Here is a 25,855-nt window from a genome sequence, read left to right as displayed (position 1 = left end):
CAACCACAACGGAGGGGTATCTGTTGAGAGGCCAGACAAACGCGTGGTTCCTGAAGAGGGCAGCAGCCTTTTCAGTAGTTGCAGGGGCAACAGTCTGGATGATTGACTGATCTGGCCTTGTAACACTAACCAAAACGGCCTTGCTGTGCTGTTACTGCGAACGGTTGAAAGCAAGGGGAAACTACAGCCGTAATTTTTCCCGAGGGCATGCAGCTTTACTGTATGGTTAATGATGATGGCGTCCTCTTGGGTATAATAATCCGGAGGTAAAATAGTCCCCCGTTCGGATCTCCGGGCGGGGACTATTCAAGAGGACGTCATTATCAGGAGAAAGAAAACTGGCGTTCTACGGATCGGAGCCTGGAATGTCAGATCCCTTAATCGGGTAGGTAGGTTAGAAAATGTAAAAAGGGAAATGGATAGGTTAAAGTTAGGTATAGTGGGAATTAGTGGAGTTCGGTGGCAGGAGGAACAAGATTTTTGGTCAGGTTAATACAAGGTTATAAATACAAAGTCAAATAGCGGTAATGCAGGAGTAGGTTTAATAATGAATAAAAAAATAGGAATGTGGGTAAGCTACTACAAACAGCATAGTGAACGCATTATTGTGGCGAAGATAGACACGAAGACCACGCATACTACAGTAGTACAAGTTTCTATGCCAACTAGCTCTGCTGATGACGAAGAAATTGAAGAAATGTTTGATGAAATAAAAGAAATTATTCAGATAGTGAAGGGAGACGAAAATTTAATAGTCATGGGTGACTGGAATTCGGTAGTAGGAAAAAGGAGAGAAGGAAACGTAGTTGGTGAATATGGATTGGGAACTAAGGTATGAAAGAGGAAGCCCCCTGGTAGAATTTTGCACAGAGCACAACTTAATCATAGCTAACACTTGGTTCAAGAATCATAAAAGAAGGTTGTATACATGGAAGAAGCCTGGAGATACTGACAGATTTCAGATAGATTATATAATGGTAAGACAGAGATTTAGGAACCAGGATTTAACTTGTAAGACATTTTCAGGGGCAGATGTGGACTCTGACCACAATCTATTGGTTATGAACTGTAGATTAAAACTGAAGAAACTGCAGAAACGTGGGAATTTAAGGAGATGGGACGTGGATAAACTGACTAAACCAGAGGTTGTACAGAGTTTCAGGCAGAGCGTAAGGGAACAAATGGCAGGAATGGGGGAAAAAATACACCAGAAGAAGAATGGGTAGGTTTGAGGGATGAAATAGTAAAGGCAGCAGAGTATCAAGTACGTAAAAAGACGATGGCTACTAGAAATCCTTGGGTGGCAGAAGATATATTGAATTAAATTGATGAAAGGAGAAAATATAAAAATGCAGTAAATGAAGCAGGCAAAAAGGAATACAAACGTCTCAAAAATGATATCGACAGGAAGTGCAAAATGGCTAAGCAGGGATGGCTAGAGGACAAATGTAAGGATTTAGAGGCTTGTCTCACTAGGGGTAATATAGATACTGCCTACAGGAAAATTAAGGAGACCTTTGGAGAGAAGAGAACCACTTGTATGAATATCAAGAGCTCAGATGGCAACCCAGTTCTAAGCAAAGAAGGGGAAGCAGAAAGATGGAAGGAGTATATATAGAGCGTCTATACAAGGGCGATGTACTTGAGGACAATATTATAGAAATGGAAGAGGATGTAGATGAAGATGAAATGGGAGATATGATACTGCGTGAAGAGTTTGACAGATCACTGAAAGACCTGAGTCAAAACAAGGCCCCGAGAGTAGACAACATTCCATTAGAACTACTGACGGCCTTGGGAGAGCCAGTCCTGACAAAACTCTACCATCTGGTGAGCAAGATGTATGAGACAGGCGAAATACCCTCAGACTTCAGGAAGAATATAATAATTCCAATCCCAAAGAAAGCAGGTGTTGACAGATGTGAAAATTACCGAACTATCAGTTTAATAAGTCACGGCTGCAAAATACTAACGCGAATTCTTTACAGAAGAATGGGAAAACTAGTAGAAGCCGACCTTGGGGAAAATCAGTTTGGATTCCGTAGAAATATTGGAACACGTGAGGCAATACTGACCCTACGACTTATCTTAGAAGCTAGATTAATGAAAGGCAAACCTACGTTTCTACCATTTGTAGATTTAGAAAAAGCTTTTGACAATATTGACTGATATACTCTCCTTCAAATTCTGAAGGTGGCAGGGGTAATATACAGGGAGCGAAAGGCTATTTACAATTTGTATAGAAACCAAATGGCAGTTATAAGAGTTGAGGGGCATGAAAGAGAGGCAGTGGTGGGAAAGGGAGTGAGACAGGGTTGTAGCCTCTCCCCGATGTTGTTCAATCTGTATATTGAGCAAGCAGTGAAGGAAACAAAAGATAAATTCGGAGTACGTATTAAAATCAATGGAGAAGAAATAAAAACTTTGAGGTTCGCCGATGACATTGTAAATCTGTCAGAGACAGCAGACGACTAGGAAGAGCAGTTGAACGGAATGGATAGTGTCTTGAAGGGACGATATAAGATGAACATCAACAAAAGCGAAACGAGGATAATGGAATGTAGTCGAATTAATTAGGGTGATGCTGATGGAATCGGATTAGGAAATGAGACGCTTACAGTAGTAAAGGAGTTTTGCTATTTGGGGAGCAAAATAACTGATGATGGTTGAAGTAGAGAGGATATAAAATGTAGACTGGCAATGGTAAGGAAAGTGTTTCTGAAGATGAGAAATTTGTTAACATTGAGTATAGATTTAAGTGTCAGGTAGTCGTTTCTGAAAGTATTTGTATGGAGTGTAGCCATTTATGGAAGTGAAACATGGGCGATAAATAGTTTAGACAAGAAGAGAATAGAAAATTTCGAAATGTGGTGCTACAGAATAACGCTGAAGTTTAGATGGGTAGATCACATAACTAATGAGTAGGTGTTGAATAGGATTGGCGAGAAGATAAGTTTGTGGCACAACTTGACTAGAAGAAGGGATCGGTTGGTAGAACATGTTCTGTCGCATCAACGGATCACTAATTTAGTATTGGAGGGCAGCGTGGAGGGTAAAAATCGTAGAGGGAGACCAAGAGATGAATACACCAAGCAGATTCAGAAGGATGTAGGTTGCAGTAGGTACTGGGAGATGAAGAAGCTTGCACAGGATAGAGTAGCATGGAGAGCCGCATCAAACCAAGGTCAGGACTGAAGACCACAACAACAACAACAACATTCCATAACCAATGTATAGTACGACAATTGTTAAGACCATATAAAGCGAACAGACGAATAAAACTACTGGAACTAAAGTTATTAATTTCTTGAAATGAAAAAAAAAATATGGTGCGTTGGGGGGGGGGGAGCGTGTACACGAGACAGATCTGAACAGAGATCTCCCACTTCGCAGTCCAACACCGTGGTCACGCAACCACGACGCCGTGGTTCTCGCATCTCGCTCGATGTTGGACACCTTCAGCGTGAACCGTTCACTATTTCTATTTTTCTTCAGTTTTTACAGTTCAGTACACCTCCTTCCTGTTTCAATGGCTTTTTTTCTCTTCAGCTTCTGACGGTCTATCCACAGGTCCAACTCACCACAAAATCCGAGATGAGTGCAATGGGGAGTTTCCCTTGTAAGTCAATGCGATCATGTCACGTTTTGATGCGATCAAACTCATTCATCAGAACCTGTAGAGTACCTCCTGTTGATCTAGAATCATGACATTTGGCAGTAAGCAAGGTTTCGAAGTACAAGCCCAGGAAAAAAAAATCAGAAAACTGCTGATCTGCAATTAAAACATAGGAGAAAAATGTTTCTAGGTCATTTGTTATCCGACCCTCTGTCTTTCCGTTAATGTATTAAGACCCCTTTTCCTCAGGAACGAGTAAACTTATAAGTTGAAATTTATGTCGCATACTGAAGCCTGTGTGTCCTGGAGGTGTAATAAATATAAGCCTCTGAATCGACGCAGACACAAAATACCACCATTACTGTCACAAATTTTCATACTGCAGGACTGACTCATCAAAATCTGTAGTGTGTTTCCTGTCGACCAAGAATCGTGTAATTTGGCAGGAAGCAAGATAAGACAGTGAAAACAAAGGAAAAATACAATAATGGTTGAACTGTAATTATATCACATAAAATAATTTTTTTAAATTTTTTCTCCGATTGTGTGTCGTTCTGTTAGGACTCCTTTTTCTTAGGAATGGATTGATGTATATCTTACCTGCACTAACGTTGATAACAGGCAAAAATCATTGTGATTCTCTATTCTTGGAATGGTTGAACTATCGACACACATAATTAAATTCGTGCGCCATCCTCAGTGCTCGAGTCCTAGTCGCTCTTCTCCGAATTTTTTCTGTTCCAGTTCAAAAGGGTGCATGGGAAGAACGATTGTTGTGGCCCTCCAAGTGAATTAGAGCTTCAATAATTGTTTTTCTACGGTCTTCTCGCAAGAAATTCGTAAGAGGAACAGTCTATTCGTTGACTCTTACACGAACGTACGCTAAAAAATTTTAACGGTGAACCACATCGTGACTCGCATCGCCTCTTCTAAAGTCCGTCACTTGATTAGGATGTACATCTCTGGGCGTCTCTCGCCGAAACTGTGACGAAACGTACTGCTTTTCTTTGAATCTTCTCTATTTCGACTGTCAGTCCCGTCTAGCAAGGATCACAGACTGACGAATAATACTGAGGCATGGTCGAACGACGGTTTTCTGAGCTACCCCCTTCATGACAGATCTCAATTTGTAAGGATTCAGCCGGTCGGGCTGGCCGAGTGCTTCTAGGCGCTACAGTCTGGAACCGCGTGACCGCTACGGTCGCAGGTTCGAATCCTGCCTCGGGCATGGATGTGTGTGATGTCCTTAGGTTAGTTAGGTTTAAGTAGTTCTAAGTTCTAGGCGACTGATGACCTCAGAAGTTAAGTCCCATAGTGCTCAGAGCCATTGTTTGTAAGGATTCATCCAACGAATCTGTCTGTATCTACCGTTTTTGCGGTTAGTTTTATGTGGCCGCTACTTTAACTCGCTTGGTACGCGAAGCGCACTTATTTAATGGATCTGACTACTTCCAGCCACTGTTCGGCAATCATGTAACCATACAATAATGGCGTTTTCCTCCAGTTTTGTGTATCTTTGTGAAAATGGAAAAGTATGACCTGTTACTTTCCATCTTATTCTTTTCTTTCGAGCTCGAACATATGAGTAATAATGTGTAATGAGCTACAAAATGCCCTGTGCACCCAGCATCGGAATCAATTCCAACATGCAACAACTTCCTCTACAAACATGTCCTTTAGCTAAACTAGAAAGCATGTTGTAAGAGACAGTCGACATCATCAGATAACATTGTCACAATGTACTGTAAAAATATCAACAGCTGTTACCTTTATAGCTAGTTGCTGAGCTTACCAGTTTCGAATCCATAATAGAGTCGTCTTCACGCCCAGTAGCATGAACGACGATAAGCCTCCAGCATTACATGTATATAACACGAAACTAATATTTGCGCCTGGTTTCCGTAGAAGACTTCACGAGCAGTGTATCTCTTCACACATATAACAACAGCAGCACGTGGGGCAAGGTCCCATACTAGCAGTGTTCTGTAGTGGCACAGTGGTTTTACACGTGGCGTCATTGTGTGGACACAACGGCACGACACGAAAATCTTTTTTTCTCAATTGTTATATTCCATCTGACAGTATTATAGTGCCATTATTCGACAGGACAAGGATCATATACACATGGCACATGTTTTTCCGAACTGTCTGCGTGATGCTGAGGGACTACCGTGGACAACAGTACCCCAAGCCTATTCCCGAAAAAACGTATGTGACACCAGCACTGACGTCATCTCCGTCCCGGTGGCAATATCCAAGATATAATGTATGAGTTAAGAACACTTGTGGGCCAGCTTGCCTCAGAAGAGGCTACAACAGATATAAGACACTTCCAGCCGAATCAGTCAGGCAGCTTGAATGTCGTCAGTGCATACGTAACGAAATGCAGTAACTTTCTTTAGAAATGTTTCGGTAGTTGCGTGCATTCGACTGTCAGTGAATTATAGTTGTATAATAGGCTATATCAGTGCACCAAACACTGAGTTAATAATGGAGGGTTTTAAAATGAAAAAAAAAGATATCCTTTTGAGTACCAGGGCAACTGGTGCATAATATTAGAGCTTGTCGTACAATAAACGAGTCGTGATCTGAAGCGGAAATAAGAACGTGCTGTGGCACCGCCCGACACTGAATTAGGGTTGGTGGGGGTCCTTTGTCGTAGGGCTGGGACAGATGGCAGCGTGATGCCCCATAATTCAGCAGTTTAGGCGTGAAGCATGCGGGCCCCTACACAATGCGACACTCCACTCGCACTTATGGAGCACGTGCCGCGAGATTAGTTTCCTATGGGCGAGCAGCAGGCGGCAGTGCATATTGCGGTCAATCGCTGTGTACTGGTGGGTCGCTGCTCGTATCAGTCATTTGAGGGCTATTAAGGAACAATTTTAGTTGGCTTCCCGCAGGTAGACACGTCTTTCTACGGCGGGTGTAAATCAACAAGCTGACTGGTCTATGCACGACGATCGTGTGCACACAACAATGCACAGAAGGCTAGGAATGTTGGATCAGCAGCGATTTTCAGCAGTATATTGTTTCATAAAAATTTAAAAACAATAATTACGAAATTTATGAGTCACAGATTCCTGTGATTAAATTACCACAGTTACGTCTTTCAACAGAAAATGATAAAATACCGCACGTGCATATTGTTACCTTATAACGCAATTTCTTTTGAGCCTTTGAAATTTCGCACCCACAAAGCATTGTTCTCTTTTAATAAGGGAAAAATGAAGTATTAGAATGATGTATAAAATTACTGTGAAAGACAATCAGTTTACTTCTCCCCAAGGAAGGATGTCGTGACACTGAATGCTTTAGCAGAATAAACAAACGATCGATACGAAAGAAGGAAGATACCTTGCCAGTACACAACTATCGTTGTCAATAATGAAATGATTTGGCCCAGTCTCACTGTTCGGTAATGACGTTGACTGGAGACAATTATATCGCAATACGATAATGTGATAAAATGATGTTGGGAAGAATTCCGCTAACGGCTGCTAAAATTGGTGTTTACTGCAACAACTTGCTTCGCGGCCTAAAGCTGGTCATCAGGTGGAACCCATAAGGTAAAGAGCAACGTATAGTGTCATCACTTTGTAGATAATAAAATTAATGAACGAATATCTAAAATATACTGACAACGTTAGATGTTCATAGGCCTACTCATCGCGCCTAGTCAAAATTTGCTGTCCAATGAATATTGTGAATCCTATGACGAACGATAGGTAATGAAGCTGTGCTCAGTTCATTTAAGACAAATTGCCGATAGGTGAAACACACAGTTACAGAGCCATGTTTTAAAGTCTGCCTGCGTCCATAAAGAAAAATCTTTCATAGGGAACAGGCACTGGATATACTTTTAAAAAAGGGCCACATTGACGATAAAAATTGCTACTGCCAACACAATTAGTCGCGGCATTACGCAGATTACTCTGTGGACTTCACCACATGGCAACGTCTTACCGATGTGACGGCAGGCAAAGAAGTTCTTTTATTCTAATTGGTTATTCAACGTGCACTGTGTATTTTCTTTTTGTGTCTAAAAATATCTACTTCCTCTATTTTAAAACGTAGCTTTTTTCTTTTTTATGAAGCATTTTTAAAATTTATGAAGGTGTTGTGATGATATGCCCCTCTGCTCATCGCTGTTAATGCAGATTGGGGATTATCTAAGTTATTGTTCCTGAAATCCTATTCGAAATAACCTACTGGTTTCCCTTATACATTTCTTAGGGAAATCATTGCATGTAATATACTATACACCCGCTTCGTTACATTTATTTACCACTGCTTCATCCCTGTGTCTGAGGTTTCTACGTAGATCCGAAAAAGTAAAATACGCTGGAATAATGAACTTACGTCTCATACATCTGGCTATTTTTTCGGATACTGCACCCAGATATGGCATTACAAAAAATAGAGCGTTTCATTCTCTGCTCGGCTGGTCTACGCTTTATAAAATCTGCCTCTGATCCGTTAATGGAAAGAGGATATTTCTTTATTTTAATATACTTCTATCAACTACATTAACAAATCCTGGATCATAACCATTTCGATACGCTGCATGCTATATAACCCTATATTTAGCCATTTGAGCTTCGCTACTAGGGGACACATCATACATACGGATTAACTTGGCTCGGAATGCCACGGGTTTATATTTCGTTGGGTGATATGAGTGCCTGTGTCCAACGAGATCTGTCGTTTTTGCTTTCTGCACATATCGAAGCCAGTAATTCCACTTTTATAGATACTTGCAGGTCCAAAAACGGTAAAGTGTCATTCTCACCGCACTTCTCAGTACACTGTATACATCCCATTCAGTAATTTGCATAGTGCCGCGACGAATTATGTTAGCAGTGACAATTTTTAACACTAATCCGGCCTTTTTTAATAAATATTTGTATCGTTCTCTCACTACAAAATATATCCCCTTTTTGTTTTTTGGTGCGGGTAAATTTTATAACATGGCTCTGTAACTGCAAGTTTCACCTATCAGCAATTTGTCCTAAATGGTACAAATGGCTCTGAGCACTACTGGACTTAACATCTGAGGTCATCATTCCCCTAGAACTTAGAACTACTTAAACCTAACTAACCTAAGGACATCAAACACATCCATACCCGAGGCAGGATTCGAACCTGCGCGGTTCCACACTGAAGAAACTAGAACCGCTCGGCCACTGCGGCCGGCAATTTGTCCTAAAGGAATGAAGAACTTCTTCGTTACTTTTCGTTCGACATAGAACTGACATAGTTTAATTCTTAATTTCTTTGCGTGTTTTTGGTACTTGCATTGTTTAATTCATAAATTTCGAACGTATTATAGTATTTGAGAGTTGTAGCATCGCGTTTTAGTACCTGAATAGTGTACATTCGCGTAGTCGTTTGTCTACTGTTTTGTTTTGAACGGCCAGTGTCGGTTGGTCACAGTCAGTGTGCTCCCTGCCGCCGTTGGATAAGCAGCTGAGCAGCAAGTCGTATACTCCTAGCTCACTCATTTGTTACATAGTTTAATTCTTAATTTCTTTGCGTGTTTTTGGTACTTGCATTGTTTAATTCATAAATTTCGGGCGTATTATAGTATTTGAGAGTGTAGCATCGTGTTTTAGGACCTGAATAGTGAATTTCGCTTAGTCTCCTTCCGCCGCCGAGCAGTGTCAGCAGTGCGCAAGTAGCAGCATTACTGCATTTACTAGGCAATCTTGTATTTTAATAACCGTTTAAATTTTGTCGATTTGTTTACGCTCTCTGTAGATTAGTTCAGACGTTCTTAGCAAAACAGTTTTTAGCATGGATAGGGACTGCAACTGCTGTGTTCGGATGCAGGCTGAGTTGGCATCCCTTCGCTCCCAGCTTCAGGCAGTGTTGGCTTCGGTCACACAGCTTGAGGCTGTTGCCAATGGGCATCACTGTGGGGGTCGGGATGGGGGTTTGTCGGGGACGGCCAGCTCGTCCCACGCATCCCCTGATCGGACTACGACTGTGGTTGCCCGGGATACTGCCCGCATTGAGGCTGATCCCTCACCTGTGGTAGAGTGGGAGGTCGTTTCAAGGTGTGGCAGGGGGCGAAAGACATTCCGGAGGGCTGAACGGAAAGCCTCTCCAGTTTGTCTGACGAACCGGTTTCAGGCTCTGTCTCAGGCTGATACTGATCTTCGGCCTGACATGGCTCCTTGTCCTGTTCCAGAGGTTGCCCCTCAGTCTGCAAGATCCGGGCAGTCGCAGAGGGTGGGCTTACTGGTAGATGGGAGCTCCAACGTCAGGCGCGTAATGGGGCCCCTTAGGGAAATGGCAGCAAGATAGGGGAAGAAAACCAATGTGCACTCCGTGTGCATACCGGGGGGAGTTATTCCAGATGTGGAAAGGGTCCTTCCGGATGCCATGAAGGGTACAGGGTGCACCCATCTGCAGGTGGTCGCTCATGTCGGCACCAATGATGTGTGTCGCTATGGATCGGAGGAAATCCTCTCTGGCTTCCGGCGGCTATCTGATTTGGTGAAGACTGCCAGTCTCGCTAGCGGGATGAAAGCAGAGCTCACCATCTGCAGCATCGTCGACAGGACTGACTGCGGACCTTTGGTACAGAGCCGAGTGGAGGGTCTGAATCAGAGGCTGAGACGGTTCTGCGACCGTGTGGGCTGCAGATTCCTCGACTTGCGCCATAGGGTGGTGGGGTTTCGGGTTCCGCTGGATAGGTCAGGAGTCCACTACACGCAACAAGCGGCTACACGGGTAGCAGGGGTTGTGTGGCGTGGGCTGGGCGGTTTTTTAGGTTAGATGGCCTTGGGCAAGTACAGAAAGGGCAACAGCCTCAACGGGGCAAAGTCAGGACATGCGGGGACCAAGCAGCAATCGGTATTGTAATTGTCAACTGTCGAAGCTGCGTTGGTAAAGTACCGGAACTTCAAGCGCTGATAGAAAGCACCGAAGCTGAAATCGTTATAGGTACAGAAAGCTGGCTTAAGCCAGAGATAAATTCTGCCGAAATTTTTACAAAGGTACAGACGGTGTTTAGAAAGGATAGATTGCATGCAACCGGTGGTGGAGTGTTCATCGCTGTTAGTAGTAGTTTATCCTGTAGTGAAGTAGAAGTGGATAGTTCCTGTGAATTATTATGGGTGGAGGTTACACTAAACAACCGAACTAGGTTAATAATGGGCTCCTTTTACCGACCTCCCGACTCAGCAGCATTAGTGGCAGAACAACTGAGAGAAAATTTGGAATACATTTCACATAAATTTTCTCAGCATGTTATAGTCTTAGGTGGAGATTTCAATTTACCAGATATAGACTGGGACACTCAGATGTTTAGGACGGGTGGTAGGGACAGAGCATCGAGTGACATTATAATGAGTGCACTATCCGAAAATTACCTCGAGCAATTAAACAGAGAACCGACTCGTGGAGATAACATATTGGACCTACTGATAACAAACAGACCCGAACTTTTCGAATCTGTATGTACAGAACAGGGAATCAGTGATCATAAGGCCGTTGCAGCATCCCTGAATATGGAAGTTAATAGGAATAATAAAAAAGGGAGGAAGGTTTATCTGTTTAGCAAGAGTAATAGAAGGCAGATTTCAGACTACCTAACAGATCAAAACGAAAATTTCTGTTCCGACACTGACAATGTTGAGTGTCTATGGAAAAAGTTCAAGGCAATCGTAAAATGCGTTTTAGACAGGTACGTGCCGAGTAAAACTGTGAGGGACGGGAAAAACCCACCGTGGTACAACAACAATGTTAGGAAACTACTGCGAAAGCAAAGAGAGCTCCACTCCAAGTTTAAACGCAGCCAAAACCTCTCAGACAAACAGAAGCTAAACGATGTCAAAGTTAGCGTAAGGAGGGCTATGCGTGAAGCGTTCATTGAATTCGAAAGTAAAATTCTATGTACCGACTTGACAGAAAATCCTAGGAAGTTCTGGTCGTACGTTAAATCAGTAAGTGGCTCGAAACAGCATATCCAGACACTACGGGATGATGATGGCATTGAAACAGAGGATGACACGCGTAAAGCTGAAATACTAAACACCTTTTTCCAAAGCTGTTTCACAGAGGAAGACCGCACTGCAGTTCCTTCTCTAAATCCTCGCACAAACGAAAAAATGGCTGACATCGAAATAAGTGTCCAAGGAATAGAAAAGCAACTGGAATCACTCAATAGAGGAAAGTCCACTGGACCTGACGGGATACCAATTCGATTCTACACAGAGTACGCGAAAGAACTTGCCCCCCTTCTAACAGCCGTGTACCGCAAGTCTCTAGAGGAACGGAGGGTTCCAAATGATTGGAAAAGAGCACAGATAGTCCCAGTCTTCAAGAAGGGTCGTCGAGCAGATGCGCAAAACTATAGACCTATATCTCTTACGTCGATCTCTTGTAGAATTTTAGAACATGTTTTTTGCTCGCGTATCATGTCATTTCTGGAAACCCAGAATCTACTATGTAGGAATCAACATGGATTCCGGAAACAGCGATCGTGTGAGACCCAACTCGCCTTATTTGTTCATGAGACCCAGAAAATATTAGATACAGGCTCCCAGGTAGATGCTATTTTTCTTGACTTCCGGAAGGCGTTCGATACAGTTCCGCACTGTCGCCTGATAAACAAAGTAAGAGCCTACGGAATATCAGACCAGCTGTGTGGCTGGATTGAAGAGTTTTTAGCAAACAGAACACAGCATGTTGTTATCAATGGAGAGACGTCTACAGACGTTAAAGTAACCTCTGGCGTGCCACAGGGGAGTGTTATGGGACCATTGCTTTTCACAATATATATAAATGACTTAGTAGATAGTGTCGGCAGTTCCATGCGGCTTTTCGCGGATGATGCTGTAGTATACAGAGAAGTTGCTGCATTAGAAAATTGTAGCGAAATGCAGGAAGATCTGCAGCGGATAGGCACTTGGTGCAGGGAGTGGCAACTGACCCTTAACATAGACAAATGTAATGTATTGCGAATACATAGAAAGAAGGATCCTTTATTGTATGATTATATGATAGCGGAACAAACACTGGTAGCAGTTACTTCTGTAAAATATCTGGGAGTATGCGTACGGAACGATTTGAAGTGGAATGATCATATAAAACTAATTGTTGGTAAGGCGGGTACCAGGTTGAGATTCATTGGGAGAGTGCTTAGAAAATGTAGTCCATCAACAAAGGAGGTGGCTTACAAAACACTCGTTCGACCTATACTTGAGTATTGCTCATCAGTGTGGGATCCGTACCAGGTCGGGTTGACGGAGGAGATAGAGAAGATCCAAAGAAGAGCGGCGCGTTTCGTCACTGGGTTATTTGGTAACCGTGATAGCGTTACGGAGATGTTTAATAAACTCAAGTGGCAGACTCTGCAAGAGAGGCGCTCTGCATCGCGGTGTAGCTTGCTCGCCAGGTTTCGAGAGGGTACGTTTCTGGATGAGGTATCGAATATATTGCTTCCCCCTACTTATACTTCCCGAGGAGATCACGAATGTAAAATTAGAGAGATTAGAGCGCGCACGGAGGCTTTCAGACAGTCGTTCTTCCCGCGAACCATACGCGACTGGAACAGGAAAGGGAGGTAATGACAGTGGCACGTAAAGTGCCCTCCGCCACACACCGTTGGGTGGCTTGCGGAGTATCAATGTAGATGTAGATGTAGATGTAGAAAAGCAAATTTTGTCTAGGAGCGATTGGTATGCCTATGAACCTTTAACGTTGTGAGTATATTTTACAATATTTTCATTAATTTTAATATCTACAAAGAGGTGACAGTGTACACTGCCCTTTATCGTCTGAGTTGCACCAGATGATCCGGCTTTAGGCGGTGAAACCTGTTGTGTATCAATAAACAGCAACTTTACCAGCTGCTAGTGGAATTCCTTCTAGCTTCATACCTTTCAACAGATGCAGGTGCCCTGAGTATGAAAGGCCATAAATATTTGATTTATATTAATATTGAACTTAAGAGAATTTAATAGATGATCTAAAGATCTCTTGGACAATAAAGAATTTTCAGCAACAATTTCGACTGATACATAAAGCAGTCAAAACTTCTGGGCACCGTAATGGCAGTGTTCGGTGTGACGTCTGGCTCTCCTTCGAATAGTAATCAACTGCAACGATAAAGCTCCATCATCGTAATGGAAATACTATCAGCAATATTCAGTCAGCAGATATAATTGTAAGAGCTGAATCTCCGAGGTCGTACATCTCGCCAGAGAATTTAAGGTAGTTAAAAGTGCCGCTGACCGTTCTTTCACACATTATTGGGAAATGTTAACATTCAATGATAATACAGACAGGCCCCAGAGGACAGCTTGTCGGAACAACTGAACTGTAAGGTCCATAGAACGAGCTGACGAAGTGACTGAGGCACTGAGCTAGCATGCGGAAGGAGCGCTTAGATTCCTGTCCCTCATTCACATTTATTTTTGCCCTGCTTTTCCTTAATCGATTTATGTGAAAAATAGGTATAATTCATTTCAAAAAAACATAGCCAGAATTCTTCTCTAACCTTCTTCTGTCTGGTCTTGTGCTCAATTTCCAATGATTTAGTTGAACAGAGAACGCTTCCAACCTCCTTATTACTAACCCCTACATCTTTATACTAATCTCTGTACGTATCTTCGCTACTGCGAAACACATCTCTTCTGCCGAACAATTGCTCACGGCTCTTAACGTAAGTAGTTTAGAGTCCATGGCATTCACTTCAGTGAAGATGCAGTAATATCGTCCAAATTCCTACGAAATCAATAATTTGCGTGTAGGGCGTAATGGATAAGGGACGCTGCAGTGCATAGCGCGATAAGTTGGAAATTATGGTCGGTCAGGGACCGTAGGTGGACGACCGAAGCGGCTACGGTAACTGCTCACGGAAAAGTGTTTAATCTGGGTTTGAGTCCCGGTTTGGCGTATATTTTCAAGTTTCGCCATTGCATTTTCACAATGCCCTGTGTGGCTGGAAATCCCTAGTCCCCCACAAATCCCTTCCCTTTTCTTACTATTCCTCCATTTCATATATAGTTTTAGAGTCTATGTTTACTAGACTTGTTTGCTTCCAGGAAAACTGACTATTCCTCCAGGTACATCCTGTTTATTTACGTCGTTTTCATTCGTTGTCAACAAGATTGTCCTCTCGCTGCTACTTCAGTGGAAAACGGAATTTGGGATGGATACAAACTTATTAAAAACACACATTAGAACTGGTAGGATTTTCAAGGTTGTAAATATGTTTCTATTACTTGTCTTGTTATGCTACATGTCGTAAATAAATTTGTTGCTGGTATCGCAGTCGTATTGATGTACCACCAGCTACACGGTTAAAAATCAGAGTGGAACAAAACGAATTTCATGTTGCACAGTATACTTTTTTTCCAGTGAGTGGAGCTGGCTGTTCGGGATCCAGCTCATTAATGAGGCGCGTTCCTGTTTCGCTTATTAGCATACAAGCTGATAACGGGTCAGTTAGGGGATCCCAATAGGAAAAAAATAGTCATTTTTCTTAGAACGAAGAGAAAGCTCCAGAACGGAGAGAAGTGGAACCATACTAACTTATTTCTGGGATATCGTCCTTCATTGATGAGTTGTCCCAGCCAACAATTCAAATGTTGCATATGTGCAAAGTGAATATATGTTGTATTTATGTGTGTATATAGAAGTTATTAATAGAGTGAATTTATGTGTTACAGGTAGACTGTACAGTATACCAAACCAAAAAGTCCACGAACTTTGGCCAGCGATAATGCTCCTAAAATGATCTGTTTCATAAATCATAAGAGGGAAAATTTTATTTTACGTCTTAGTTGAAAATTTTAATCGCTGCTGCAGTATGAACGCACACGTGACTCAGTTTATTTGTGATTCGCTTCTACTGTTTGTATTTTTCTTTTCTGTTATCGAAGATGTGTGATAGGAAGCTGCGCTTAGCTCGTTACATTCGCATAAATAAACAAAAGATCGTATATGCTTTTATTATTACAACAAAAGTTAATATTTCTTTATGGCACTATCTGTGGGCAGTAAATATAGCGGCCGAGGAAACACAGAACTCTTTGTTGCCTTACGTCGAGAACACGGCAAGTGTCATTACCCGATCTTCCAGAAACTTTGCTCTGTGGAAGAGGTGTTAAAATAAGCGAACATGTGTCTCAGTTTATACGCGGATGCTCGACCATTTCTGAGAAAATCATGGTTGAGGTTTTAGACATATTTACACTAGCGTACAGAGGCACGATAACTTCAGCCGAGGTGAGGGCACAATGTCTAGCGTCGTGGCTTCATACTTGTGTGCCCCATATTCGAAACTCAGTTACTGTCTTCACATGGTTTTCATTTATCTGCCCGTCTTAGTATAAGGCAGCTATATGAATGTGTAAAGTGATAAATGAGTGAGACAATTATCTGAAGTTTTTCCAGCGAAAATCCTGTAATGTGTCTAGTCAATAAAATTGGTGGTGGTACGTTGTTGTTCCGGAGAAGTAGTGTCTTCTATACAACCGAATCTGACCTTCCCAGCAGGTTTTGCCCTCTTGAGGAAAGAAGTAGGGTAAAAACATGATTTCCGAGTTAGTTCACAAAGAGAACAGACAGTAATGGAGCCTCTAGCAAAATTAACAAAAAATTTAAAAAAAGGACCACGCAAATCGATCTTCAGGCTACGTGTTATACGGAACGTCGGTGGATACTCTATATAAGAGGGACGCTGCGAGCCCTAAAATAAGAGAAGGAATGACTGGTGCAGTATAGTACTGTATTGAATTGAAATTTCGTAGTTAGTAAAATACAAACAATGAAAATGCAATCGATCAAAAATCCAGGCTAAAGAAATGGAGGGAAAAAAGCATCACTCTTAACGCTGCGGGTTGTTTACTGATTGAAACAGTACTCTTGGCTGTAGAGGAAACTTCTGGGGGAAATCGATGAAGGGCATACTGCACATACCATCGTCGATTAAAATCCTTCCAGTTCCCCAGAAGGAAGTGAAGCGAAGCCAAACATCGACTCAGTCCACTACAATTGAACGAAAATTGAAATCTACATTTTTTTTATAAATGCAATCACAAGAATACATGCAGTGTTAAAATTTTGGACAGAAAGTATATGAGAGAAAAGAGCAACATTTCATTTTTGACTGCAGGTGAAGGCAGTAAGAGTCACTGCCCTCCATCTCGGTGAGCCTGCCTTGCTTAGTCGTTTTAGGGTGCTTGTCGATCCCAGCTGTAGCAGCAAAATCTCTCTGAGATCTAATGTTGTAGCCGTCACAGTAAAGGCTTAAAACCCATGAGCTTTCGACAGGGGCGCCAAAATGTAAAGTGTTGTAAGGAATTGATTTTAATTTACATGTACATGTATATGAACATGCACATATACATATAAATTTGTATCTAGATTCCTTGTGCGCATACAGCCAGATATTTACTATATATAACTGCTTCCATAATTGGTGTGGCAACTGAAGAGAGGAAATGTAAAACGTTGTAAGTGTCATGTTTTCACAAAAGGCTTATTAGTGCTGTTGTGCTCTCAGCATATTACTGCATGTCCCCAGACATGATCCAGGTGAAAACCACGGAGAAAGTGTTCCAAAATGCTGTTGCTGATGTCGCATGGTCTTTCTGCAACGTTATTCTTCCTTTTGGAGTTCCAAAATTTAAAAGCTACGAGAAATCGTTTTACTGACTACAGATCTATTAGTTAGTATCTTTCTGTACTAGTATCACCATAGATAAAGCGTATCTCAGCACTAATGGGGCATGGAACAAAAACATTCGTCCTGCAGTTTTGTGTAAAACTAACGTATTTGAGACAGTGACAGCGTAGAAAAAAAAAAAAAAAATTACTTCTTGCAAAGAAGAAAATAACAACCCTCCACTCTTAATAATGCTATTTATTTACACAAGTATCGTTGTTACCTGTTTTGTACCGAAACTAGCTATTGGAAAGAAAGCCTACAATTAACGTAAACAAAAACTTCAATATAAACGATGTAAAGATGAACCTGACACTTTTAAACCTGTAAGGACGCTATTTGTGTAAATTCCTAGCATTATTAAGAATGATTGGTTGCTGTTTTCTCCTTCCAAGAATCAATTGTTAAAAACATTCGTATCGGTACTTAAAAAAGTCATATTCCTGCAGTGATCTTCTTAATGAAGTATTTAGTTTCTAATTTGTATGATTTTGTTTTCAGCAACACGGTAAGCAGCATAATTCTGTGTTATGAGAATATCACCACAAGTTTTTGGATACAAATCAGTTTTGTACGAAAGATAGGTACATCATTTTTTTATTATTGTGACAAATGACAGAGATGTCAGAAAATTTCCTCTTTACGCTCTTCCGTTGTGTCATCATTCAGTAGCGGGCCTTATATTTGTTTACGTTCTAGATCAGTTGCCAATCCCTGCAGCAGTCTTCGACCCACTATAGGTTCTTCTTATATTTCGCTACAATTTTATAGCGTTGCGCCTAATCTGTGTGTAATATCAGCATCCGGATAAGCCTCTAGGAACTTTTGCCGTTATTCAATAAATATCTTTTGAAAAGTAATAGTCCTACAACACTTCCTTGGGTGTGCCCAAAGGTACTTTTACGTCTGAAGATATCTTTCGAGTAGGGACAACATACTGTATTCTGTTAGCTAGGAACTCTCAAATCCAACCACAAAATAGGTCTGACATTCCATGCGGTTGTATTTTGTTCCGTAGGTGACACAGAACCACTGCATCGAACGCCTTCTCGAAATCAAGGAAAGTGCCATAGATCGAAGCGCCAATCATCTACTGTTTTCTGTGTGTTGTAGAGGAGACCCAGAATATCTTTTGAGAAATAGCAGCATGCAGCCGGCCGCTGCGGATGAGCGGTTCTAGGCGCTTCTGTCTGAAACCGCGCGACCGCTATGGTCGCAGGTTCGAATCCTGCCTCGGGCATGGATGTGTGTGATGTCCTTAGGCTAGTTAGGTTGAAGTAGTTCTAAGTTCTAGGGGACTGATGACCTCAGATGTTCAGTCCCATAGAACTCAGAGCTATTTGAACCATTTGAGCAGCATGCAACTACTTAAATGCAACTTGTTTCAAAATCAGATAGTGGAAAGGAGCACTGGTACCGTGTTTAATTCCTATTACCTGTAATAACTCTCCCAGACAAAGCGAGGTCCAATGCGGTGCTTCGGTTGCAGGGCAAGCCGCTCCACAACAACGCTTCCACGGGAACCATCTTGGCCAACCAGAGCCTCGTGCTGCAAGCTGTGACGCGCGATCGCGCTGGCATCTATACCTGCGTCGGCAGCAACCATGAGGGCGACGGCGAGAGCAACCCCGTCTACCTCAACGTGACCTGTGAGTACACAGCAGTGCCATCTTGAAACAGACATTCTGCTTCTCAGCTCTCCTATAATGAGCTGAAACAGTTGGCGCAAGTAGTATGTGTCCCATTCACCGTAAGGATAGAATGTTGTAGCAATCTCAGCTTGGTTATTATGAGCTAGTGTTCTCTTGTTGTATTGATTACTAATTTAAACCCCTGGATGTTGAAATCTACATTCGCATATGATAGGACAAAGAAACATCAACTCGTATGGTTGGCTTGACTAATTTTCATACAAGTTACACTGTCGTAACACATTTATTTACTTACATACTTTTTAAACTTTTGACAAAAATTATTGCATCTGTTTATATCTTGTTTATTACGTAGGTTCACGGCAAGCTTAGTTCGGCATATGTGACAGTTTCAAGTGCTCCTGTCGACATTGCACTTACGTATCATTTTATTCTATGTCTGCACAACAGTACAATGAGATTTTATCTTTTATTATACTTTGGTGCGTTTATTCGTTTAGGATGTGTCTAGTTCTTCCAACATGTTCATGGTTGGATCTTTCACGCACACATAAAAAGATATCCGCATGACATCCTGAATGAAGAAACAGACCGAAAACATAAAAATTATGTGTAAATCGTTGTTGACGTTATAGAAACAGAAAATGGATGAACACAACTCGATAAAAAAAAAGAAATAAATAAAATACACAGCACTATGACCGCACATCTACATGACGTCACCCTATCTTGACCTAAGTATAATAGAAGGGGAAATCTCATAGTCCTAATACATTGACATTGGAAAGATCTATAATTTTAAAACTGTCATAAAAAGTAATATAAAATTTCACTCTCATTCTTCTGTAAAAAGTAAATACGTGACCTATGTTAACAACGTGGTACATAAAAGAAATTACGTTCGAAAATATTTGTGGACGTCACTCCATCTATATGTAACATAGACCTACAATAAAATTAAGTACAAACGTAATGTTAACAGGTAAACTTGAAAATGGGACTTATGCCAAAAAAAACTTGTTGTGAAACAATGTAATCAACAAGAAGTAAAGAGTTGAAGTTAATTCTGTCAAAAGTATAAAGAAGATCTCATGTCGACTTTGTGCAAGATAGGGGCCCAGCAGAGAAGAAGTGTACGGGAAGCTGTCGAAGTTGAGTAGCTGTATGAGGATGCAAAATGACTTAGACAAAATTTCTAATTGGTGTGTTGAATGGCAGCAAGCTCTAAATGTGGAAAAAAGTAATTTAAATCGGATGAGTAGAAAAAACAAACATGTAATGTTCGGATGCAGCTGATTGTAACAGTAGCGCCGTTTTAATATCTCGATGTAATCATGCAAAGCGGCATGAAGTAGGACGATAATGTGAGGATCTCGGAGGGAAGGCGAATGATCGACTTTGGTTTATTGTGAGAATTTTGGGAAAGTGTGGTTCATATGCAAAGGACTCCGCATATAGGACGCTACCCGACCTATTCTTGAGTACTGCTCGAATGTTCCGATTCATTACCATGTCGGATTAAAGGAAACAAGCATTTCCCAGGCGGGTTGCTAGATTTCTTGCCGGTAGATTCAAGCAACACTCAAGTGTTACGGAGATGATTCGGGAACTCCAATGGGACTCCCTGGAGGGAAATCGAAGTTCTTGTCGAGGAATATTGTTGAGAAAATTTAGAGAACCGGCATTTGGAGTTGACTGCAGAACGATCCTACTGCCGCCAACATACATTTCGGGTAAGGACCACGAACATAAGATACGAAAAATCATGGCTCATACGGAGGCATATAGATGATCGATTCCTCTCGCTCTGTTCGTGAGTGGAAGAGGAAAGGAAATTATTAGCAGTGTTACTGGGTACCTAACGTCGCGCACCCTATACTGGCTTGCGGGGTATGTATGTGGTTGTAGATGTAGACGTTATTGGATTTACTTTCGAATAAGATCAGAGTGCAATAATTTTAATAGTGTTACAGTTATTACACAAGTTCATTTCCGTCTGTTATCAGAATTCTGAGATTCTCAAGTAAATTTAACAGACGTTACAAGCAGTCACTCAGTGGAACTGTGGTAGAAGCGGCATACATCGTGTTGTATAAAATATAAAGACAAACCAACGATTCAAGTGTTTTACACTGCAGTCATGTAATAGAGAAATAATCTAAATCGTAGTAAGTTACATTTATTTGTTTATAATAATAATAAATGAATAGTATACAAAATAATAGGAAGCAATGTACCCTAAGCATGCCATTTAATACAGAAGTAGGGAAGTCAGTCATATGGCATGTTCGTATTACAAAAACAAAAACAGTAAAAATGCAAATGTCATAAAATGCAAGGAGCATAAAGCCTCGAGAGCCATGCACTGTGTTTGGTGCCTCGGTGAGTTAAGCAAAGGAGACATCAAGTGCTCCACCGACAACTACCAAAAACACGTCATCCTAAGTACAGAAATTATACGATGATATCACAGAGCTGGCTTCATACAATCACGTGATTTACGCCATCAACATGTAGCTAGACTTTCAGGTTCTACGACTGGGTTCACTACTTATGTATTAAACGTCACATTGGAGATATAGTGCTCCCTGTTCTGTTCTTCAATTTATAGATTTTTATAACAAACTCTGATTTCGATTATGTATTTATTGTATGTCAGCACTGTAACGTTCTTCGATCATTCGTTTTTTTTCATTTTTTAAATGGCACGACCCATTTTTCTTTGTAAATTATGCCACAGTGCCACCTTGTGGCTGCTTGTAACGTCTACGATGTTTACCTGAGAATCTCAGTCTTCATTGTGCAAATGTACGAAAATGTGCTTGTGTAATCAGTGTAATACGCACGTTTTTCATGTACAGCTGTTTTATGATTCATGAGAATAGGAATGGCTTTAATGTGGCCGGCTAGTTGCGAAATAAGTCACAGAGTATTTCTGTAACCTTTTGCTGTTCATTTTGCGTTTCGGGCTCAGCCCATCTTCAGATGACCTAGTGATAAATACGTTTTTTTTACAATCTTGCAAAATTACACTCGCGTATAAATGGAGCCCCTATAGTAAACCACCATACAACAACAAGACATTTAAGACGTAATACATACCCTTTGATACAAAGTGAACATACAAGTTTGACAAAGTTGTCAAAGAACGTCAAAACCGATATAGGTTTTACAATTCCACAAAGCAATGTAAGATTTCACATAAACATGTGTGCTACTAACAGCCGAGTGAAGTGGCTGGCGTCCGTTCCCGCTTAAGAAAATTAATCGGTGCGAAGTGACACTAGCCACTTCACTAGGTTGTTAGTAGCACACATCTTTAAGTGAAATCTGCTGTGGAAGATTGTAAAGAAATATATTTATCGCCATGTCATCTGAAGATGGGCAGAGCAGAAATGAATAAAGAAATGTTTCAGGAATATCCTGTCACTATTATTTCTCGACTAACCAGCCATTTTAAAGCCCTTTCTCTTCTTGCGATTGTAATTGTCGTATGGATCTACAACGACTTTGTCACTTCTATGTTATTTTATGCTTGACTTGTTAATATACTGTTTTTCTCATGTTCATGAAAAATCGTTCTATGATACGATTCGATATAAAATGGATCTTGTGTAGATTAACTGAAATGTACTACAGAAGGTATGTTATACGCAGTAGTATAGTCTATACTTATGTTAAGTTGTATTACACCCTTTTATATCTGATTCCAGTCTGCTTCGAGATGTTGATGTATGCTTTATAGATCTGGTGACGGCAGCGTAGTTTGCTGAAACCGGTCGCCACAATAAATACCGTACAACAGGGATCTTGGTTGTTTGAAGTTTTACTTCTGTTTCTACTTAATACAATAGCTTACAAACTAAAGTACAAAACACCTGGAATTGAAACTAACCCGGGGAGTAACACCACTCCATTTAAAAAAAAAAATCGGAAACGGATTCGCTAAATATGGAGGGAGCAATAACCATTAACACAGAAAATTAATGTGAAATAAAAGTTTTGGAGCAAATCACTTCAGTGGCTCATGTGTCCCGGAAGGGAATGCAACCAGAAAAGTCCCAATAACAGACTGTAATGCTGTCTCTAATGCGTTTCGCTACCAGTAATACGAATCTTCAAATCTCTAATCACTGTCGTCAACATCCATAATTCGGAATATAATTCCAAACAGAGATTCGACTGAATGCAGCAGGGTACAATCAGAGTTCAATTCTAGGTAATTTACTTTTATTATTTGTTTATTACAGGCCATTGTCTTGATTACAACAAAGGGACATTACACACAAAATTATATGTGCATGTATTTCCAAGATAATTTTATTTTCCTATCTCCTTTTTCTGTTCTGAACGTCACTAAGTTTGCATTGTCTACAACACTATTACTTCTTGCCTTCATTTTGTCTGCTACTTTTATCACTGTAACGTTTAGATTGTTATCTATCGTTTTCCTTGATGAATTTTTCGTCATCCAGAGAACGAAAGCTTTCAGACTAGCAATATTGTCTGGTGTATCTTTAGCCTGTATATTCCATCACTAAGTCGTGCAGCACATCAACACAACTTTTGGTAACATTATAATTCATGTTGACTTCTGGCCTGGCGTCACTTGCTTCTTTAGCACCTGAATCATAATGATCTTGGGATGAGAGAAGTAGTACCCCTCTATTATTTGCTGGCGCATAAGTCGCCAACGTTAATTCATTGGTAAGTGAATAGTTTACCGCCCTGTGTTTGTTTTTCAGAATAAGAATGCTGGGAACTCTGACTTCTTATGCCGCAATGTGCTTTCCTGCTTCATATTCTGTGCTAGAAGGAACTCTCCTAGCTCACAGAATGTAAAATAACTGTTAGCTGTGACGGCCCTGCCGGTCCCATATAAATTACAGATCACATGCTTGGCTTCACGAAGACTTTAGGTCCTTTCTCTTCCCTCGTTATTTTTTACTGTTTACACTTCTATACTGTGTGCGTAGAAAGCTTGGGCGTCTACTGCAATCAAAACTTTCATTCAATATTCGGTTCTTTATCTTCTCCTGAACAGAAGAAATGGACATGTTCCCCTAAATGCAAACCAACTGTTCGTTTGAAATCTGCTGGTTGCACTGTCAAAAATTTTTCTAACTGGAGCTAATGTATCTGACATTCTAGGTTCAAGTCTTTTCATTTTATCGTCAAAACGAAGGAGACGTGAAATTTGAACAAATCTGACTTTTCCCAATTTTTCAGTAACTACTGACCTCGGCGCCATGAATTTACTACTGATTCTTTCTTCACTCTCATAAGACTCGCAAGAATACGCAGTCCACAAAATACTATCAATTCTTCTGCAGTAATACCGTTCAACGAACTTCGGTGTTTAGAAGTGCCCTCAGAATTAGTTTGGAGGCAAATTTCATTCTGCATATCACCAGTAAAAAAAGTTTCATGGTTTCACTGTAAGCTGTCAACTCTGGCTTACCTGTAACCATGCTGTCTGCAACGACTTTGAGGAGGAGATAACTTTTTCCATAATTTACCTTTCTCCTGTGATTTTTTCGACCATTTCCTTGTCACCAGAGTCTACATTTTCATCACCTGTTTCAAAATTGTCCTCATTTTCAGAGAGATTCACTTCGTTAACGTCTGGATGTTCACTCGGTCCATCGTTAGTAATGTCATAAGTATCAGCAGAAAACATATCTATATCACTGTCGTCATCTGAACTTGCATCCAGTACCTGTTGTAGTACTTTTTCTATTGCTTACGTACGTCCTTTATAGGAAGCCGTTTTCGTCAGGTAAATGTCTGCAGCTATGAGTTTGTTGCTTGTCAACAATCACTTGAATGTTTATTTTTAAATGATGAGGTTTGCCAACAGTGTAATTAGAACAAGCAAAACTTAAAATAAACGTTAGCCACATCAACCACTAAGTGGTTGTCGATCGGCCCACTGTCATTGTTACAGTGCATACGTATGTAAATATAACTTCGATCATGTGTGTGTAATAATAGTACCATAAATCACAAGTACAGTAAATGCTTAAAAGTTTCTTTCTTACTGCAGCGTCCCATATAGTGCAAAATTTAGGAAATAATGAACTGTCCAATGTAAGAGGAATGTCACAAGTCGGGTGTAAAAGTTCCGAATGAGATGTAAAATTTCCTCTTTGTCAGTAACTATACCGGTGTTCCCTTCTATTGCAATGAATTGCTTCTGGCCCATCATGAGCTTTCGTTTAGCTTAGTGTAAGCTACAGAAAACTTTATAAAGGATGGCGTAGGTAAAAGTAGCCTGAGTATGTCTAAAGAAAATGCAGTGAAATTTCAGAAACAGTGAGCTAAAATGAACTTACTATTTACGTAGGATGGAAAACATCCTGAAAAATAATTTGTAGAATATGTTGAAAGTGACCCCCCCTAACGTCAGTACACAGCTGTGCATGTCTGAGCATTTTCACATACATGCGGCGTAACGTTCGGATATCGACATCGATAACTTCACGGCTGATTTTGGCTTTCAGTTGCTGCATTATGTGTGGATTTTTTTTCATACACCTTGCTCTTAAAGTGTCCCATTGATAAGAAATCACTTGTTGTTATATTCGGCGAATGTAGTGGCCATAAAGTTTTGCTGACAGTTCGCCCTCAGTGAAGATATCATGGACTGCTTCATGGATACCTCAGACGCTTGGCATGTTGCCCCATCTTGCTAGAAGAGCAGGTATTGTTTTTCATATTCAGTAAGTTGAGCACAAAATATATCAAAAATATCTATACATGCAATAGTCTTGACGGTAGTATCAACAAATATCGGTACAATGATGCATGTTCCTGATACAGCGGACCAAACTCCGATTTTTTAAATCATGGAATGGTTGCTGACACACGGTGTTAGTGTTCTCCGTTGCCCAGTACCTCGTG

At 40.9% G+C, this 25,855-nt stretch overlaps 1 protein-coding gene across 1 annotated transcript in view; it reads left to right on the top strand.

Annotated features, from left to right (window-relative positions):
- Window positions 1-25,855, top strand: part of LOC124613625 (nephrin-like) — a 715,499-nt gene that overhangs the window by 666,949 nt on the left and 22,695 nt on the right. The window contains exon 9 of the mRNA XM_047142340.1: window positions 18,790-18,949. Within this exon, the coding sequence (XP_046998296.1) occupies window positions 18,790-18,949 (160 nt within the window). The remainder of the gene's footprint in view (window positions 1-18,789; window positions 18,950-25,855) is intronic.

The sequence above is a fragment of the Schistocerca americana genome, chromosome 4, assembly GCF_021461395.2.
Source record: "Schistocerca americana isolate TAMUIC-IGC-003095 chromosome 4, iqSchAmer2.1, whole genome shotgun sequence".
NCBI lineage: Eukaryota > Metazoa > Arthropoda > Insecta > Orthoptera > Acrididae > Schistocerca > Schistocerca americana.
The sequence above is the reverse complement of the archived record's forward strand: the minus strand, read 5'-3'. Positions and strand labels throughout refer to the sequence as shown.